This window comes from Chiloscyllium punctatum, chromosome 4 (genome assembly GCF_047496795.1).
Source record: "Chiloscyllium punctatum isolate Juve2018m chromosome 4, sChiPun1.3, whole genome shotgun sequence".
Lineage (NCBI taxonomy): Eukaryota > Metazoa > Chordata > Chondrichthyes > Orectolobiformes > Hemiscylliidae > Chiloscyllium > Chiloscyllium punctatum.
The window spans coordinates 102,908,040-102,929,442 of NC_092742.1; the positions used below are offsets into that span (position 1 = coordinate 102,908,040).

Below are 21,403 nucleotides of genomic sequence, written 5' to 3' on the forward strand. Positions count from 1 at the left end.
GCACCCAATGGGACTGAGAGATAAATGTGAGGTGGGTGGGACTGGGGGAAGTTAGGTAGGAATGCGATGGGTAGATGAAGGTTTTGTGGGGGGGGGGGAGAAGAGGTGATGGTGATAGGTCAGAGTGGAGGGTGGAGCAGATAGGTCAGAAGGTAGATGGACAGGTAGACCAGTTCAAGGGAGCGGTGCTGAGTTGGAGGGTTAGATTTGGCATAAGGTTTGGGGGGGTGGGGGGGGGGGGGGGGAGAAGGGAGATGAGGAAACCGGTAAAATCAATATCGACACTATGTGGTTGGAGGTTCCCAAAGTGGAAGATGAGGCATTTGCCCTCCAGGTGTCAGCTGGCGTGGAGGCGGTCCGGGACTTGCACGTCCTTGGCGGAGTGGAAAGGGGAGTTGAAGCATTTGGCCACAGGGTGGTGGGGTTGATTGGTGTGTGTTTCCCAGCGATGTTCTCGGAAACGTTCTGAAAGTTACACTGGGAAGACAGAACGCCAACACTTCAACTCCCCCCCCACCCCCACTGCCAAATCAAAGCCACACAATGTCTGGAGGAAGAATACCTCATTTTCCACCTTCGGACTCTCCAAATACATGGAATCAGTCGATTTCACCAGTCTCATCTCTCCTCCCCCCACCTAATCCCAGAACCAACTCTCCAACTCAACACTGTCCTCTTGAACTGTCCACATATCTGCTCTCCCCTGCATCCTGACCTATCATCTTCACCCCGACCTTCATCTACTTATAGCATTCCCAGCTACCTTCTCCCCAGCTCCACCCCCTTTCATTTATCTCTAAGCCTCCTTGGGCCCCTCCCGACATTCCGGATGAAGAGTTTATGCTCGAAGCATCAACTCTCCTTGTCCTTGGATGCTGCCTGACCGACTGCTTTTCCAGCACCACACTTTTTGACCCGTCTTACATAGTCAACTTGTTTTATGGCACCTTTTGGAAACCGAAATAAACCATATTTACTAGTTTCCCTTTACTACCCTGGCTGCCACATCCTCAAAGTTGCCAAATAGTATTTTTCTTTCACAAAACACTGTTGACTTTGCCTGATGATTGCATTATGATTTTCTAAATGTCCTTCCTTAAGTGATTCTAGCATTTTCCCAATGACAAATGTTGGACTAACTGATCGATTTTTCTCCTTTCATGACTAGAAGCATTACATGTTTCCAATCTGCTGAGACCTTTTTATAATCTAGGGAGTTCTGGAAATAGCAGACATTCCACTGATTTGAGAAACATTTCACTGGGTGCTCAAGATGAGATCACCAAACAAATGTAGCCTGGACACACCGCTAATATGATTTGGCCACTTGCTTTTTGCAGAACAAAGCAATTTTTCTTTAGCTCTTGCATTCCTGACTCAAATTTTTCAGTGCTCACTTTATACAGGAACCTGGCAGTTCTGAGAAAAAGATACCTTTCATTCCCAGAAGGATCAGATGGATTGAATGTCAGATTTCAGACATGAGAAGTTAAAGGACACCATGTCAGAATTATATATACTTTTATAAAGTGCTGCAATGAGTGGCTCATGCATTTAAATTAAGCACCTCAGAAAAACAGAGTCAAGGTTTAGGGCAGTAATTTCAGTGGTACAAGATGCCGTCCAGTATCATGCTTTCAAGTGACACTTAAAGACAGGCTGTGCGCTAAATGCTCTGCTCTATTTTTTGTTTAAAAAGTGTGATAGAAACAATTATAGGGTGGAACAACATGATACTCTACAAACTATTGTAGGACATCCAGGAAACCAAATGGATGAGCATGAAACAGGATACAGAAGGTAGGAATAGGGTGAAGTTTTTAAGATTGAAAGCAAGTGTTGTGTTCCATGCATTTGATTTGGTGTTTACTGTGTGCAGAAATTGTTTGGACTCCAGAATAGGAGCTCTATTGTCAAAGGTCGCAGATGATACTGAATTTCAGGGAGGATTGGTGAGATGTAGCGCAGGTGCTGGGATATAATGAAGTGAAGGGCATTGCAAAATACCTGTTATTTCACAAGGCAAATTAAACAGAGCTAAGTGGGAAGCCAGGGAAGTGATTGCTGGGCCCCCTTTAATGATGCAATATTTGTATCATTAATAGCCACAGGTGAGGTGCCGCTTCTAAACGGAGGTTGGCTAACATGGTGCCATTATTTAAGAAATGCAGCAAGGAAAAGGCAGAGAACTATAGACCAGCCTCACATCAGTGATGGGCAAGTTGTTGGATGGGATAAAAAGGGATAGGATTTACATGTATTTGGAAAAGCAAGAACTGATTAGGGAATTCAATCCAACAATTTGGCTGTGAGTGTGGAAAATCTTGTCTCATTAACTTGATGGAGTTTTTTGAAGAGTGACACTGATGAAGGCAGAGTGGTTGCCGTTGACTATTTGGCCTTCAGTAAGGCATTCGACAAGGTTCCACATGGTAGACTGGTTAACAAGGTTAGACCCACACAATATACAGGAAGAACTAGCCATTTAGATAGAAAATTGTCTAAAGATAGAAGAGGGTGCTGGTGGAGGGTTGCTTTTCGAACTGGAGGCCTGTGACTAGTGGTGTGCTGCGTCCACGGCTTTTTGTCATTTATATAAATGATTTAGATGTGAATATCGGAGGTATGGTTAGTAAATTTGTAGGTGACACCAAAATGGGTTATGAAGGGGACAGCGAAGGAGGTTATGTCAGGTGACCTGATTGAGGGGTTTATGAAATTATGAGGAGCATTGGTAGTGTGAATAGTCAAAGTCTTTTCCCAGAGTAGTGGTGTCCAAAACTAGAGGGCATAGGTTATGGAAGGAGCTGCCAGAGGAAGTGGTGGAAACTGGTACAATTATATTATTTAAAAGGCATCTGGATGGGTATATGAATACGAAGTGTTTAGTGGGATACAGGCCAAATGCTGGCAAATGGGACAAGAAGAAGTTAGGATATCTGGTTGGCATGGATGAGTTGGACCAAAGGGTCTATTTCAATGCTGTACTCTATAACTCTAAATACAAATTGTTAATGCTCATTAAGACCATAAAGATTGCAAGCAAGGTATCAGGGCTTATTTGCAAAGGAGCAAAATATAAGAATAGTCAGGGAACGTTTAATTTATGCAGCACCTTGAGTAGATGACAGAATGTATAGCTCTGGTCTCCATACTACAAAAAGAATATTAAATCAGGAGAAGAAATGCAGAAAAAAAACCTCAAAGTCATTAGCAGAATAGAGGATACTCAAGTGTCTGGAAATCAGACCGTAGTTCTTTTCTTTACGAAAGATGACAAAGAGGATGTCAGATAGAGGTAATTAAAAATTATGGGAGGGGCTTGATTAGGCAGTCAGAGACTTTAAATTTCAGCAGCCAATAAAATGAACAGTAGCAGATTGGTTGCCTGTTATAGTTTTCTTATTGCTTCTGGTCAACAGTACACACTTTTAAGAAATTTAAATGCTCTTGCACTGGCTCTACCAGCTACATACCTATCTACTTCAGTCCTAACTGTCTCTTGTTTTGGTGCTTCTGTCGCCTTCTCGTATAGGTGCTTGTTTGATTCAATGAAGTTTTTCTGCATCGCAGACATCTGTGCCATAATCTTCTGCCGATATAATTTGGCAGCCTCTGCTTTCCGTTTACGCTCAGCTTTATCTTCGTCCTGTGTAGTCTGCAATAGAATGAAAAACTTTCTTTCAGGCTTTCAAAACCTCTGTATGCCCAAAAATCAAGTGAATGACTGTCCAAGTGTAATGTGGAAACGGTGGCAGCCCATTTGTGAACAACAAAAGTTTCACAACAAAGAAACGTGGTGATGATGATGATATCATCTGTTTTGGTGCTGTTGGATAAGGGACAAATATCAGCCAGGACACTGGTTTTAGTTACCCTGCTCTTTTATTGGATTTGCCAAATGATCATTCATGTCCATCTGGAGAGATGGTTTTTGGTTTAACTTCTCAACCAAAAGAGAGCACCTCAATCAGGGGATTACTCTCTTCCTACTGCACTGAAGGTACCAATTCAAGTTGTGTTTTTCGAACTTTGGATTGGAGCTTGAACCCACAACTTTCCAATGGAGAGGTGAAAGTATTATCACAGGCCCTTGCTGAAACCTAAAATGTTCATAATCCTAGTATTAGGTTTCTTCATCCCGTTGATCACTAGTCTTGAACTCAGAGGGTAGCTAGTTAACAGATCTCATCCAATGACTTCATTCACAGACATACAGTAAATATTAGATACTTGTAACAACACTTAATTTAAAAAAGAAAAACTATTGAAAATGCCAGTACCTCATTTGTCTTTTGACTGGCTGCTTCTGTTGCTGAACATGGACTTGATTTCTCCCTCAGCTTTTTCACAGCTTCAAACATCTGAAACATATAGACATAGAACGGTTGTGCATTCAAAACCTTTATTTTTCAAATGTAATGTTTGCCTACAGACTTTAAAAATATCAGTGACCACTTTTTAAGCTTTCCTTCAGTTCCATTTCCTTCCCACCTTCAACATAAGAGTTGTTTTAGATGCAGGTGGCTCAGTGGTTAGCACTGCTGCCTCACAGTGCCAGGGACCCAGGTTCGATTCCAGCCTCGGACGACTGTCTGGAGTTTGTGCATTTGCCCCATGCCCTTGTGGGCTTCCTCCCACAATCCAAAGATGTGCAGGCTAGGTGAATTGGCCACGCTAAATTACTCACAGTATTCAGGAATGTGTAGGTTAGGTTCACTAGTTAGGGTCAGAGAATTGGGTCTGGGTGGGTTACTCTTCGAAGGGTCTTTTGGACTCATTGGGCCAAGTGGCTTGTTTCCAAACTGTAGGGATTCTATTCTAGTCTATGCCAAGACTACCAATGTTTATCTACAGTTTGACATTTTCTCACATAGGTCATCAGATGTAATATGACCCTATCGTTGTAAAAGACCTGAGATAGGCTTCCACATAACAAAACCTTTGAGTAAGCATGCAGAACCATAGCAAGCAAGACGAACAACTGGGTTAAGAGACAGAAAGCTGAGATTAGATGGTAAAAGGTAAGCCAGAGTGGCAGAAGGTGGAAGGTGGGGACCCAAACGATCAGTATTGGCATTGTTGTTAGTGACAATTAACTATTTAGATTTCAAAGCAAAATGACAAATGCAAATTTGGGATGAAGACAAAATTGGGAGGGTTAGTTCACACCGAGGAAAACTGTAATAAATTGAAGACAACGTGCATAAACTAACTTCATTTGGCAATTAAATGCTCAAAACCGAGGTATTACAGCTTGCTAAAAGATGACAAGGCTGACAGAGATTAATTTAAAAATAAGAATCTAAATGGGGTGGAGTAATGCTGGGCGGCACGGTGGCTCAGTGGTTAGCACTACTACCTCACAGCACCAGGGTCCCAGGTTTGATTCCAGCCTTGGGAATCAAACTCTGTGTGGAGTTTGCACATTTGCCCCGTGTGCGCATGGGTTTCCACCGGGTGCTCCAGTTTCCTCCCACAGTCCAAAGATGTGCTGTGGATCTTGGTGAATTGACCATGCTAAATTGCCCATCGTGTTAGGGTGTATTAGTCAGAGGGAAATGGGTCTGGGTGGGTTACTCTTTAGAGGGTCGGTGTGGACTTGTTGGGCTGAAGGGTCTATTTCCACACTGTAGGGAATCTAATCTGTTTGGGCAGAACGATTAAACAGCCAAATAAACCTCCAACAATTTGAGTCAAGGAACAGCAGCAGACTATTTACTCTCAAGCATAATCCATCATTCAATCATGGCTGATCTCAATTATTTATGCACCTTTACTTAGAATTCTTTGTTACCCTCAGTGAATAAAATCTATCGATTGGGTGCTGAATACTTCAACTGACCTCCAGCACACAGAGCATTTTGGGATTTCCACCATCCATTGTGTGAAAATTCTGCTTCTTTATTTCACTCCTCAATGTAATAGATCTAGTTTTAGGCCACCACAGGCAATATCTTGGCTGCATCAGCGCCAGTGAAACCACACATAAAGAAGTGGTGTTAAATTATGAAAAGGCATACCTGTTCAGACAGACCATTCCTCCCACAAAGATTTAGACTGACTTCAAAACTACCTTTTGGAGTGAAAGGGTTTTCAAGAAATTATTGGTTAAAATTTCTGGCCTGGAAAGGCATAAAAATTGAGCCCACAGACTCCTTTTCAGGAGTCTGACATTAATGCTTTAATCAAAGACCATTATATACAAACTTCTTCGAGAAAGGGACATCAGAACTGGAGGAAGCCATTCAGCCTCATGACTTTGCTTCACCACCCATTTAAACCATGGCCAAACTGACACCATCCAATCTCCTTGGTTACACAACCACTAATATCCTTGCCCGATTAAAACTCATCAACCTGAGTTTCACACATTTCAAAACAGAAACACTGATTGAAATTCAACACAATTTGTTGCTCCCATTTCAATACAGACCTGCAGAGTCCAGATAATCATATCCTTCTGGGCATCTAATTGAGGGACACATCTTAGCTTTTCTAAAAGTGACAGGATGCTCTCAGCATTCACTGCAGAACTTCCTACTCCTTCAAAGCAACCAGAAAAGAGAAGTTACAAAAACAAAATGCATAACTGGAAAGCTAGTAGAACATTTATCATTTATTGTGAGGCAGGGCTGTCTTAATAAAAAAAGTGGGAATGCTTCAGTTACTTATGGAAGGAACTGGTGAGACTGCATCTGGAGTGCTGTAAAAGTATTGGTCATCTTATTTAAGGATGGATGAAAATGTACTGGAAGCAGCACCTGCTCTGACTAGACCAAGATGCTAAGGAATGGGGAGGGGTTGACAGTTGAGGAAAGGCTAAACAGGCTAGGCTTGTATCTGTTGAAGTTTTAGAAGGGTAAAGGTATCTTGGTAGAAGCACATGAGATCCTTAGGGATCTTGACAGGGTAAATGTTAAAAAGAGATTCCAGAATTGTAGAACTGGGGTCACTGTTTAAATATCAGGTCCATTTAAAACAAAGATGAGATGAAGTTTTTTTTCCTCTGAGGGTCTCGAGTCTTTGAAACCCTCTTCCTGAAAAGATGATGGAAGCAGAGCGCTTGAATATTATTTTAAAGGCAGAGGCAGACAGATTCTTGATGAGCAAGGGTGTGAAAGTTATTGGGATAAGGATGGAAAGGTGGTTTTGAGGTTGTAATCAGATTAGTTATGATCGTATTGAATGGAGGATCAGGTTCAAGCGACTGAGGGCCTTCATGTTCTTTGTAATTTGCTTGAAAAAAATACAAGCAAATTTAGTCTTTTTGTATTATCAATGGTTTCATTTAAATAGCCTGCAAAAGCATAAACATCTATCATCCCATTTGTTAACCTGGAATCAGTTTGCGAAGTAATTGCAAGGTTGAAGTCATGATTTGGAGATGCTGGTGTTGGACTGGGGTGTACAAAATTAAAAATCACACAACACCAGGTTATAGTCCAACAGGTTTAATTGGAAGCACACTAGCTTTCGGAGCTAGTGGGATTTTTAAGGTTGAAGTCAGTCGCATGACTGGTGCTAGGAAGAGTAATGGGTGGAAATATGATCAGATAAAAGCGGAGACAAATAATTCACATCTGCACAGCCACAGTAAAGGCAGACACTTTCTTTAAAATGGCATTAGTGTAAAAAAATTCAAGCTTTTGCTTAATGCAAATGACTAATTGGTGAAAAATGTGATTTTGGTTGAGATAAATTTAACTGACCAAAAAACAACTGAATGAGTGGCTAATGTTGGAAATCAGAAACAAAAAGAGAAATTAGCAGAAAAGCTCAGGGGGGTCTGGCAGCGTATGTGGAGAGAAAGCTTTCTCTCCACAGAGTTAGCTGCTGAGTTTTTCCAGCAATTTCTGTTTTTGTTTAACATTGACAAGAATCCACAACAGGATCTCCAGGAGAAAATCAAGGGCATTGCATCAGAAGCTAATTAATAGACTGGTTAGGATATTCGGATCACAGGTCATCAATCCAAAATGTTAACTCTTCTCTCTACAAATGGTGAGTTTTTCCAGTATTTTATGACTTTATTTCAGATTTCCAGTAATCGCAATATTGCAGTATAAAAGACAGCTTTTGTCTTTGGGATAGAATTAAGATATTTCAGAGGGACTGCAACAGGACGGTATCATGCAAAGGCACATGAACTGAAACAGATTTGAAAACCTTTTAAATCATATTTCTCCTGTCAAAACCTTACCAATACTAAGCTGATGAGGTTTGCTTCTTCTGACCGGAGAGTAATGCAGTAGTGGCAGTATATTACTGACCCTATTGTTCTAAGGTGTAACGATTTCAGTAGCTATGGTAATATTTCATAACAGTATGCATTTCAATTTTGAATTAACACCATCAACTGCAATGATATCATCTGAACTATTATTGCAGTAGCAATTACTATTTGCCAATTTGTTTCAAATTCAGAAACAGGTGCAATACATACTTGTTGCTTTAAGATAAACATCAAAGTTCACATCTTCTTCTGCAACTCCACCCTCCAGTTGTCTCTGTTCTTCTTGTAATGCCATGCAGATAAGATGAAGAGTCTATGGTGTGGAGAGAAACATAACTGTTTGTCAGTAACTTAAAATATGCATTTGTGGCACTGATAACAAAACCATTAAGATTGCATTCCCGGATTATAAAGACACCTTTTAGGTGAATTACTACAGAGTTATTTCCCCTACTAAAAATTATTGGGAAGTGAGTACTGTTATTATTGGAAACTAATTATAGAGTCATAGAGACGTACAGCACGGGAACAGACCCTTCGGTCCAGCCCGGCCATCCGACCAGTGTTCCCGACCCAATTAGTCCCACTTGCCAGCACCCGGCTCAAAACCCCTCCAAACCCTTCCTATTCATATACCCATCCAAATGCCTTTTAAATGTTGCAATTGTACCAGCCTCCACCACATCCTTTGGCATACACGTACCACACTCTGCATGAAAAAGTTGCACCTGAGGTCACAGAAGACACCCTTTAAACCATTGAGACTGTGCTGCCAAAAGTATGCTACTACCTACACTAGCCCCACTTGAATGTTATGACACTTCAAGTGCTCATCCAAGTACTTATTAAAAAAGTCATGAGGTTTCTGCCTGAACTACACTCCATGACAGCCCATTATTGACCTCCGCCATCCTGTGGGTGAGAAGAAAATTCTCAAATCCTTTCTCAACCATCTGCCTTTCACTTCAAAATTATTCCTCCTTATTCTTGACCCTTCAACTAAGGGGAACAAGTGCTTTCTAATCACTCTGTCTATGCCATTCATAATCTTATGTAGCTCTATCAGGTTCCCTTTTCAACCTTTTCTGCTCCAAAGAAAACAATGAGAGTTTTTCCAGTCTCTCTTCATAGCTGAAATGCTGCATCCAAGGCAACATCCTGGTGAATGTCCTTTGCACCCCTCCAGTGGAATCACAGCCTTCCTCTTGTGTGTAGACCAGAACAGCACAGTGTTCCAACTGTAGGCTAACCAAAGTCCTGCAGCCTTACCACAGCTCCAACCTAACCTTCCTGCTCTTATCATCTCTGCCTGGATTGATATAGGCAAGTGTTGCATAGGCCTTCTCAACTACCCTAGTAACCTGTCCTGCCTCCTCCAGGGATACATGAACAAGCATTCTAAGATCCCACTGCTCGTGAGCTTCCTAATGTCTTGCCATTCATTGATTACTCCTTTGCCTTGTTGCTTGTTACAAAGTGCATTATCTCACATTTATCAGCATTAAGTTCCATCTGACATTGATCTGCCCATCAGACTAACCAGTTTACATACCCCTGTAACCTATTACTTTCGTCTCCAGTGTCAGCCAACATTTGCATCATCAATCTTATTTATCACTGCTCCCACATTCTCAACTGCATCACTTATCTTGATCAGATGGGCCAATGGGCTGAGAAGTGGCACTTGGGAGTTTAATCTAGATAAGTGGGAGGTGCTGCATTTTGGAAAGACAAATCAGGACAGGGCTTATACACTTAATGATAAGGTCCTGGGAAGTGTTGCTGAACAAAGACTTGCAGTTCAGGTTCATAACTCTTTGAAAGTGAAGACGCAAGTAGACAGGGTAGTGAAGGCGGCATTTGGTACGCTTGCCTTTATTAATCAATGCATTGAATATTGAAGTTGAAAGTAATGCTGTGGCTGTGCAGGCCATTGGTTAGGTGACTTTTGGAATAGTGTTCAATTCTGATCTTCCTGCTGTTGAAAAGATGTTATTAAATTTGAAAGGGTTCAGAAAAGATTTACAAGGATGTTGCTATGGTTGAAGGGTCTGAGCTATAGAGAGAGATTAGGGTGGGGCTATTTTCCCCAGAATATTGGAGGTTGAGGGGTGACCTTGTAGAAGTCTATAAAATCATGAGGGGCTTGGATTGTCAAGGTCTTTTTCCCAAGGTGGAGGAATCTAAAGCAGGAGGGCACAGGTTTAAATTGAGAGGGGAAAAATTGAAAGGGACCTAAGCAGCAATGTTTTTACACAAAGGTGTACAGAATGAACTGCAGAAGCAGTGGTGAAGGCTAGTATAATTACCATACTTAAAAAGTATCTGGATAAGACGGGTTGAGAGAGATATGAGCTAAATGCTGGCAAATGGGACTAGATAAATTTAGGATACCTGGTCAGCATGGATGAGTTGGACAATAGAGTCTGTGGTCGTGGTGTACATCTCTGTGGCTCTATTTATATATATCATGAACAAGGAGGGACCCAGCACTGGTCCCTGTGGTATGCCACTGGACACTGGTCTCCAGTAACAAAAACAACCTTCTATCACCACCCTCTGTCTCCTGTCATTATGCCAATTTTGGATCCACTTTACCCAGTTACCTTGCATGCCATGAGTTTTTATCTTCTTTATCAGTTTCCTGGGTGGGACCTTGTCAAAGGCCTTGCCAAAATCCACATAAACTACATCAACTATCCCAACCTTGTCACCTCCTTGAACAATTCCACCAGATTTGTTAGGCATGACCCCCTTCTGACAAAGTCATGCTGACTATTTCTGATTGACCTAAAATAATTTTCCTGCCCCTTTAAGGACAGCTCACTCTTTCCTGTATGAAAAGGGACATTTCTGTACACTTACAGGAAGCCTGAATGAGAGCAGCATTCGCATTAGTTTATAAAATGTAGTTTCGGTCACCTTCCCACGAAGGAACAGTATGGAGCATGAAATAAGGCAATTAAAAAGGAAAATTAGCAACATGCGCATCACAAACTCTGCAAATGCATACCTTCTGTACCATTGCTTCACTCCACAACCGCCCGGTAGAATCCACAGCCCGTTGGAGAACTAATCGGAGGATCAGCATTAAAACATCACAGCTCAAAATGTTTGTGACCTTCACAAATGTGGAATAGAATGGAGGAGGGAGGGGTGGTGGCAGGGCTGAAAGACAGATTGCAAACGGTCCATTAACAAGTCGATCTACTCAATCATAACCGAGCGTGATAAAACTAGCAGTCAAGATTAGAGTGGTGTTGGAAAAGTACAGCTGGCCTCATTCCTGATGAAGGGCTTTTCCATGAAACGTCCATTCTCCTGTTCCTCGGATGCTGCCTGATCTGCTGCACTTTTCCAGCACCACTCTAATCTTGACTCTAATCTCCAGCATCTGCAGTCCTCATTTTCACCCTGTTAAAACTAGCAGACCACAATCAACACATTCATGCTTTAGATCAAACAGGTAAATAAAACTTCAAATCTCAGAAACCACATCATATAATGCCAGATCCTGTCGTCTCTGCACTACAAAAACAGCACACAATATTTGTAAGCATTGAACCATAATTTGAAGAATGCAATACTCAGGAAATAGTGCTGATTTCGAGTTTCTAATCTGTGCAAGAGAGATGATGGGGTTACCTGTTAAGGTTTATAAACTGTGAATCAATTTCACAGTTTCTCCACATACATGCTACTTGTCCTTGTGAATGTACGAGCACAAATACCAACAGATCAAATATAAAATTAGGTAACAATTAGTTTAACAAAATGTGTTGAGAATACAAAAGTCGGAAGCACAAGGTTAGATTACTTATTGTGTGGAAACAGACCCTTCGGCCCAACAAGTCCACATTGACCTTCCGAAAAGCAACCCACCCAGACCCATTCCCCTACATTTACCCCTTCACCGAACACTACGGGCAATTTAGCATGGCCAATTCACCTGACCTGCACATCTTTGGACTGTGGGAGGAAACCGGAGCACCCAGAGGAAACCCATGCAGACATGGGGAGAATGTGCAAACTCCACACAGACTGAGGCTGGAATCGAACTTGGGACTCTGGTGCTGTGAGGCAGCAATGCTAACCACTGAGTCACCGTGCCGCCCCACGGTGAGATAATTCACCATGTTCAGCAAAGATGTAATCAATGGGAAAGAAAGACACTCTCTGGGCAGAACCTTTTCATCCAGGATATGGCACATATGAATACAGACATTCCAATCAGATTCCTGGCAGGGTTAAACTAATTAATACAGTCCCAGACAACATGCTGAATTGTCAAGCTCTCGTGAGGAGGGATAAATTGGCATCCTTTCTTTGTAAGCCTGACCTCTTGTTTGATTGCAGCAAGGTTAGTTCAAAGGATTCCCTTCCTTGTAGATGCTTTCCCCCAGACCAAATTAATTTACATTTTAAAAGAAGCTAATTTATCCATGCTTTCTGTAGTTAACAAAACAATCAGTTGTTTTTGAAGCTCCTAAACATGGGAAGAAATAACACCAAACAATAAATGGATCGAAAAGAGTAGAGTGGAGTGTGGATAGTTGAGCAGTCAACTTTGATATTCACGATTTTATAGATTGACTGAAATTCTTTTACGTCGTTTCCTTTTAACTAGCTGGCTAACCCGGGTCTCTGGCACTGCGAGGCAGCAGTGCTAACCACTGTGCTACTGTGCCACCCACTGGCTAAAGTAGTTAACATTGATAGGTTCAAGGGGATGTTTGATGAATAGACAAAGGACAGGAAAGGGATAACAGCCAAGCTCAGAAGAACTGATTTGGTCAGGAAGAGGCTTGAGTGAAGTATTAGAGCACACAGACCAGGGTCAGTCTGGAGCCCTGGCAGCATTTGCATGACATTGAGACATTGTACCTTTCAAAGCATTAGTAAATGGCATTTTGATTATTGTACAGCTTGTGTTATTTGTGGTTGCTTTTTTTTCATTTTTGCCAGGTATCTGCTCAGTGTTTCTTTTGTTATAGACATGGATAATAAAGCTGAGGAATTATAGAACAATGTAGAGAAACAGACAGGAGATTCTGTGGTCCCACACAAGGATGGCATATTGCCCCCCGGGTGCCAGGGTCAAGACTGTCTCTGATCGATTCTACAGGATTGAGGGGGAGGGTGAGCAGCCAGAAATTGTGATGCACATCAGTACCAATGACATAGCCAGGAAAAGTTATGAGGACCTGAAAAGGGAGTTAGGTTGGAAGCTAAAAGGCAGGACAAGCAGAATAGTAATCTCAGAATGGCTACCAGTGCCATGTGCTAGTGAGGCTAGGAACAGACAGCAAGTTCAGCTGAACACGTGCTTGCAGGGCCAGTGTAGGAGGGAGCGCTTTAGAGACATGGATCATTGGGATACCTTCTGGGGAAAATGGGACCTGTACAAGGAGGACAGGTTGCACCTGAACTGGAGGGGATTAATATGCTGGGCGTGAGGTTTGCTAGAGCTCTTCGGGAGGGTTTAAACTAGTTTGGCAAGGGGATGGGAACCAGAGCAATGGATCAGAGGATGGGGTAGCTGGTGAACAGGCAGATACAGCGTGCAGAGTCTGAGGAAGGATAGACAGTTGATAGGGCAAAGTTGCAATCAGTGTGAAACAATGAAGTGTGTCTACTGTAACGCAAAAAGTATGAGGAATAAGGATGATGAACAGAGCATGGATCAGTACTTGGAGCTATAATGTTGAGACCATCACGGTGACTTGGATATCACAGGGGCAGAAATGGTTGTTGGATGTTCCAGAGATTAAATCTTTCAGAAGGAATAGGGAGAGAGGTGGAGGAGTGGCATTGCTAATCAGGGATAGTATTACACTGCAGAAAGGGAGGTTTGTCTATAGAGTCAGTACGGTGGAAGTCAGAAACAGGAAAGGAGAAGTCACTTTATTGGAAGTTTTCTATAGAACCCCCAATAGCAACAGAGACACAGAGAAACAGATTGGGAGGCAGATTTTGGAAAGGTCAGAAGTAACAGGGTTGTTGTCATCGGTGACTTCAATTTTGCTAACGTTGATTGGAACCTCCTTCATGTAAATAGTTTGGATGGAGCAGATTTTGTCAGGTGTATCCAGGAAAGATTCCTGACTCAATATGTAGATAGGCCAACCAGAGGGGAGGACATATTGGATTTGGCAACGAACCTGGCCACGTGTCAGATCTCTCGGTGGGACAGCATTTTGGTGATAGTGATCACAACTCCAAGACCGTTACCATACTCGTGGGGAGGGAAAGGAGCAGACAGTATGGGAAAGTATTTAATTGGGGGAGGAGGGATTACAATGCTATTAGCCAGGAACTGTGCAGCATAAATTAGGAACAGATATTCTCAGGGAAATGCATGACAGAATTGTGGAGATTGTTTAGGGAGCACCTGCTGATAGTGCTGGATAGATTAGATTAGATTAGATTAGATTACTTACAGTGTGGAAACAGACCCTTCGGCCCAACAAGTCCACACCGCCCCGCCGAAGCGTAACCCACCCATACCCCTACATCTATATCTACCCCTTACCTCACACTACGGGCAATTTAGCATGGCCAATTCACCTGACCTGCACATCTTTGGACAGTGGGAGGAAACCAGAGCACCCGGAGGAAACCCACGCAGACACGGGGAGAACGTGCAAACTCCACACAGTCAGTCGCCTGAGGTGGGAATTGAACCCGGGTCTCTGGCGCTGTGAGGCAGCAGTGCTAACCACTGTGCCACCGTGCCGCCCACTGAGGCAAGAAAAGGATAGTAGGGTGAAGGAAACTTGAGTGACAAGAGATGTGGAACATCTAGTCAAGAGGAAGAGAAAAGCTTGCTTAAGGTTGAGGAACAAGAGTATGGCCAGAGTGAGGGTAGGGCTGATCAGGGATAGTGGAGGGAACATGCGTCTGGAGTTGGAGGTGGTAGGAGAGGTCCTTAATGAATACTTTGCTTCAGTATTCACTAGTGAGGGGGACCTTGACAGTTGTGAGAACAGCATGAAAAAAGGCTGATACACTCAAACAAGTTAAGGAGGATGTCCCGGAAATTTTGAAAAACATGAGGATAGTAAGTACCCTAGGCCAGATGGGTTATACCCAAGGTTATTATGGGAAGCAAGGGAAGAGATTGCTGTGCCTTTGGCAATAATCTTTGCGTCTTCACTGTCCACTGCAGTAGTACCCGATGATTGGAGGATGGCAAATGTTCAAGGGATGGCAAGGGATGTTATTCCCTTGTTCAAAAAAGGGAATAGGATAACCCTGGGAATTACAGACCAGTCAGTCTTACGTCAGTGGTGGACAAATTCTTGGACAGGATTCTGATAGACCAGATTTATGATTATTTGGAAAAGCATAGTTTGATTAGATAAAGTCAGCATGGCTTTGTGAAGGGCAGGTCATGCCTCACAAGCCTTTTCAATTCTTTGATGATGCGACAAAACACATTTATGAAGGTAGAGCAGTGGATGTGGTGTATATGGATTTTAGCAAGGTGCTTGATAAGGTTCCCCTTGGTAGGCTCATTCAGAAAGTACGGAGGCATTAGATACAAGGAAATGTGGCTGTCTGGATACAGAATTGGCTGGTGCATTGAAGACAGAGGGTGGCAGTTGATGGAAAATATTCAGCCTGGAGCCCGTTGACCAGTGGTCTTCTGCAGAGATCTGTTCTAGACCTCTGCTCATTTTGATTTTTATGAATAACTTGGATGAGGAAGCAGAAGGATGGGTGAGTAAGTTTGCCAACCTTCATGTCATCGGCAGAGTTGTGGTTAGTGTGGAGGCTTGTTGTAGGTTGCAATGGAACATTGACAGGATGTAGAGCTGGGTTGAGAAATCGCAGATGGTGTTCCACCTGGAAAAGTGTGAAATGATTAATTTTGGAAGGTCAAATTTAAAGAGGATTACAGGGTTAAAGGCAAGATTCTTGGCATTGTCGAGGAACAGAGGGATCTTGGGGTCCAGGGTGGTATAATAGCTGTGGTTAGCACTGCTGCTGCACAGCACCAGGGACCTGGATTCAGTTCCAGTCCAGTCATGGGCCATTGTTTGTGTGGCATTTGCACATTCTCCCCGTGTCTTTGTAGGTTTCCTCCAGATGCTCTGGTTTCCTCAGTCCAAAGCTGCGCAGGTTAGGTGAACTGGCCATGCTAAATTGCCCATAGTGTTCAAGGATGTGATGGGTAGGTGCATCAGTCAGGGGAAATGTAGAATAATGGGGTAGGGGAATGTGTATGGGTGGGATACTCTTCGGATGGTTGGTGTGGACTTGTTAGGCCAAATGACCCATTTCCACACTGTAGGGATTCTATGATTCTATGATGTATAACATCCATAGATCCCTTAAAGCTGCCAAGTTGACAGGGTTATTAAGAAGCAGTATATGTGTTGGCTTTCATTAGCAGGGGGACTGGGTTTAAGAGCCACGAGGTTATGCTGTAGCTATATACAGCCCTGGTTAGACCTCACTTGGAATATTGTGCTCAGTTCCAGTCACCTCATTAGGGGAAGGATGAAGCAGCTTTAGAAAGGGTGCAAAGGATGCTGCCTGGGGACTGGAGGGCATATCTAATGAAGAAAGGTTGAGGGAGCTAGGACTTTCCTCATTGGAGTGAAGAAGGATAAGAGGTAACTTGACAGAGGTGTACAAGATGATGAGGCACAGATAGAGTCGATAGCCAGAGACTTTTCCCAAGGGCAGAAATGGCTATTTCAAGGGGCATATTTTTAAGGTGATTGAAGGAAGGTTTAGGGGCCATGTGAGAGGTAGATTCTTTACACAGAGTAGTGGAATGCACTGCCAGCAGTGGTAGTAGATACATTAGGGACATTTAAGCAACTCTTGGATAGACACTTGGATAATAGTAAAATGAAAGGTATGGAGTTTGATCTTAAAGTAGGATAAAAGGTCAGCACAACATCGAGGGCTGAATGGCCTGTACTGTGCTGTACTGTTCTATGTTCTACAGTAAGAATGCTAGGCAATATTTAATTCAAAATCAAGTCACACCTCACATAATTCAGTTAAGTGAAAAGCTGTGTTTGCCTTTGTATAACTATCAGCTTATTTTTGCAATAGTTAATTAAAATAATAAAATGTTGCCTTGTAGGTTATGATAAGCAATATTCTAACATCAAAAATGAGTTTTCAGTGATGCAACAAGTATAGCCTCAGTTACATCCAATTGGAAATTTTGTTGGGGCAACTGTCAAACTGTTCTTCACATCCAGCACCACGTCTCCTAAGTCTGACCTCTCTGAAAGGAGAACTTCTAGAAATTGCTCCAGACTTATTCCAAAAATGCAGTGCAGAACTCAATTGTTTTGTTAAGAGTTGGGTACCACACACACACACAGCAATTCTTCCTGAAAATTATGTGGTCTTGTTCTACACTTTGACATGGAGAAAAGGTCATTCTTTATTTAAACTGTAAATAAATCTCTCAATCATAAGATCCTGTAACTCCCTCAGCACAAATCCAGTTTACACCGGTCCCAAAACAGCCCTTTGCTCCAAGCTATCTACACACTCAATCGGAAAACTTTAAAGGATCCATTTACACATCGACATCACTTAACTGGAAATTACTGCTACCTGTCTCAGATCTCTTGGTGGAGATCCTGACACTCAGGCAGGTAACAAATTGTGAGACTGCCTGCCCCAGATGGATTTAAAATGAGTTGTACCCATGAAAACACTGTAGTTCTCACTGCACCAAAGTTATATGCTTTCATGTCACAGCTCAAGGTGATTATAGCCCCAGACTTGTACTGTGCTTAGTACATTAACTTATAGTAGCCGCATATGTAATGGCTGCAACATAAACAATAGATACCTTGCATCAGAATGCTTATACTTAAATAATTCATTGCTCAATTACAAGTTCACCAAAAGCAAGCAACAGACAGCGAAAATGGAATTTCAAAACATAATTGAGATAGTTTAGGGGAGACAACAGCCACGTGGTATTATCGCTGAACTGTTAATTTAGAGACTCAAATAATAAGCTGGGGACAGAGGTTGGAAACTGGCCATGGCAGATGGTGAAATTTGAGTTTAGTAATGAAAAAAATTTAAAATTGAAATTAAAGAGTCTAATAATCACCATGTATCCATAGTCAATTGTCAGAAAAACCCATCTGGGTCACTAATGTCATTTTGGGAACAAAACAGCTATATTTACCTGGTCTGGCTTACATGTGACTCCAGATGCACAGCAATGTGGTTGACATTTAACTGCCCTCTGCGTAATTAGGGATGGGCAATAAATGCTGCCCAGCCAGCAACGTCCTCATCCCATGACTGAATTTTTAAAAAGTCAAAAATTATTTAATTGTTATTTTGTGCAATACTGCCTTCACCTGAACTACACACTTAGGAACTCAGGAACAGGAATAGCATATTACGTTTCCCACTCTCTGACATCCCAAGTGTTCTTCCAGCTTAGGTTAAAATGGCTCCTTTTAAAACAAATTAATTTGCGCCTAGGAAAGGTTCCACTAGGAATGCAATCCATTGTTAAAATAGTTGTGACTAACCAAGGGAGTGGGTAAATGAAGAACGGGAGCCAGTTTAACCCACCATACCTGAGCGCTGAACAATTTGGGGAATCCCATCTGGAAGTGAAATAATCTGGGGCACTTTGCTGGGATCTGCATCTAAGAGTACACAGCAATCAGGAAAATACTACGCAGGAAACAGACACCAAGCACATTCAGAGGCACCTGCATTATTAAAAGGGACTGTGCAGTACAAGTAGGTCATACATGGCAAAAAGAATTAGAGGGAACATTGGTCCAGGTTTCATTACAGTAAATCTATGCTGCATGACCTCAATATATCCTTCCAACAGCTTAGTGCACAGAGATGCTCAATGTAGTCCACGTATGATATGACCATTCTACCATGTGTATTGTGGTCGTCTGGATATAATGGCCAGTATTCCATTACTTCCTTTGATTATTTTCTGAATATGTTATGGCATTTTAATGATCTATGTATCTGAATGCCCTCAAAATCTCGAAGATTTATAATCTCTGTCCTAGTCTTTTTAGGTCCAAAGTTAATTGCCTTAAATGCTCGTTTCCATTCACTCACTCCATATCTTTTTAACTTGAAGACTCTTGCTCTTGATTAATCATCCAGCTACTCTGCAGTTCTGTTTCAATTCTCCAGCATGGTGTGTTAGCTGTGGTCATACAATGGGACTTAAAAGCACTGGCAGCAACCATTTAGATCTTGAAAATTACGATATGGAAAACAAAAAACGCACAAGACGTCACAGACTACAAGTGTTGACCCTGATAGTATCCTCAAAATACCAAACTCCTAAATTAAAACCTGAATTACCTTCATTGCTGTTGGATTGTTTTTTCCTCTTCTTTTGTTCATCCTCAGCCTTGAATAAAGAGAAAATGAATGAGACAACTAACATAAGAATGCATATTTATACACCACTTTTAATGACATATAAATTTCAAGGTACTTAACAGAAGTATTATTAAACAGTATGATACTTGGTAATTGACACTTCAAATAAAAAAGTAAAATACACTTGAAATAGTTGATACAGCGAAGACCTTCATCATTTCCAAAGACACACATTCTTTCAAAGTCCCATAATTTGGTTTCTGAGACATAGGATCTCTCCCTTTCCCACTCAAATGATTCAACCCTTGAGTCACAATTACTGGCAGCCTTACTTCATCGAAGTTCCCTGGAAAAAACGGTCACACAAAACGTATGCTGCTGCAGAATCTTGTTCTCTCACAATAGTCTTGATGACAAAGATTGCCTTGACACACCTTCATCCAACCACTTGAATATCAACTTTATTAAGCAGTCTGGTGGACTGTGGCGAAACTGAAGGTACAGCAGTAAAACTGTTCATTTCAGAATCCCTGCTCTAAATTTGTTTTGACTCTCTGTCCTGTTTACATGTATGAACCATTTGCAACTGCAAACCTTCTCCTTGCTCCCCTCTGCTGCACCTTTTTTCTATTTATTGTTCAAGAAAATTTCAATTAATCCCTTTATACTCTCAAGTCTTTTTCAAGCTACAAACTAATTTCACATTAAACTATAGGATTTCCTTATAATACTATTTCATGGTCAAGATGTCTCTTGTCACAGGAATTCAAACGTGCTCAGCAGCTATCACCTTTGTCCAATTCACAAAACAGGGACAGAATAACACTTAACTGACCATTAGGATCAAGCTGATGGTTTATAAGACCTATGTTCTTAGATCTTGGTGTTATCTTGGACAACATACGGTTAATCGATAAGTTCAAACATTTTTAGTTCGCTGTCTGCAGTTCAATAATTCCTAATAGAACAAAAACCACAAGTGCAGCAGTACTCTGAAAGACAGAGCTTCCAATTTTGTAGTAGTCATCAAACAAAGGTGGCTCAGCCAAAGTGCCATTTCAGAGGTTGCTTACAAACATATCAGTTATCACAGCTGGAAATCACTAACCAATGTAATAAGAAATGGCAATATTTCTTGTGGGCTGGTATGCACAACCACAATAATCAGTGGTTTGGCAATAGGCACTAATGCTGAAGACAACAATCAACGACACCTGGAAGCTTTAAGTGTGGCACTTTTGACACAATCTGCCTCTTCAATCATCATAGATGGATCAGTGGTCACCCAACACAAAATAGGTTGTTTCTGCATCTCGTGTAGATGGAGAGATGCCAATAAAAGATTTGTTGTCTGCATGAGAGATACATTGGGCTATTCAAAAATCTTCTTGTTCTATATCTTAATTAAGCTACTAGACACTTAGAGATATATCTATTTACTTCAGTCTTCCCTGTGGCAATGAGTTCAATATTCTCTCAATTGTCTAGGCAAAAAGGTTTCCACTGAATTCCATACGTGACTTGTTTATGTGTTGTCCGTCTGAGACACAACAGAATATACATAGTTGAAAATACAGTTGAGACACTCAGAACTCTAAAACTGAAACACTCAGTCTCAATCACTGTCTGTCACTACCCTGGGTTCTGTAATTCACCCAAAATTCTTCTCAACATCTCCACCATGCCTCCTGACAATGTTATTCTTCAAAGTTCTGTTGAATAATCAAGGGTTTTCTCAGGGTTTTTATGCAGAGGTGCCAAGTGTACACCTTATTTGGAATTATCTGCACACATGACCAATCC

The 21,403-nt window shown here is 41.8% G+C and overlaps 1 protein-coding gene across 2 annotated transcripts in view; it reads right to left on the minus strand.

Moving 5' to 3' along the window:
- Window positions 1-21,403, minus strand: part of ubr1 (ubiquitin protein ligase E3 component n-recognin 1) — a 220,515-nt gene that overhangs the window by 87,889 nt on the left and 111,223 nt on the right. For both annotated transcript variants that reach the window (XM_072569440.1, XM_072569439.1), the window contains exons 24-29: window positions 19,580-19,628; window positions 11,250-11,404; window positions 8,447-8,549; window positions 6,437-6,546; window positions 4,284-4,364; window positions 3,477-3,658 (exon numbers count right to left, since the gene is read on the minus strand). In XM_072569440.1, coding sequence (XP_072425541.1) covers window positions 3,477-3,658; window positions 4,284-4,364; window positions 6,437-6,546; window positions 8,447-8,549; window positions 11,250-11,404; window positions 19,580-19,628 — 680 coding nt within the window. The remainder of the gene's footprint in view (window positions 1-3,476; window positions 3,659-4,283; window positions 4,365-6,436; window positions 6,547-8,446; window positions 8,550-11,249; window positions 11,405-19,579; window positions 19,629-21,403) is intronic.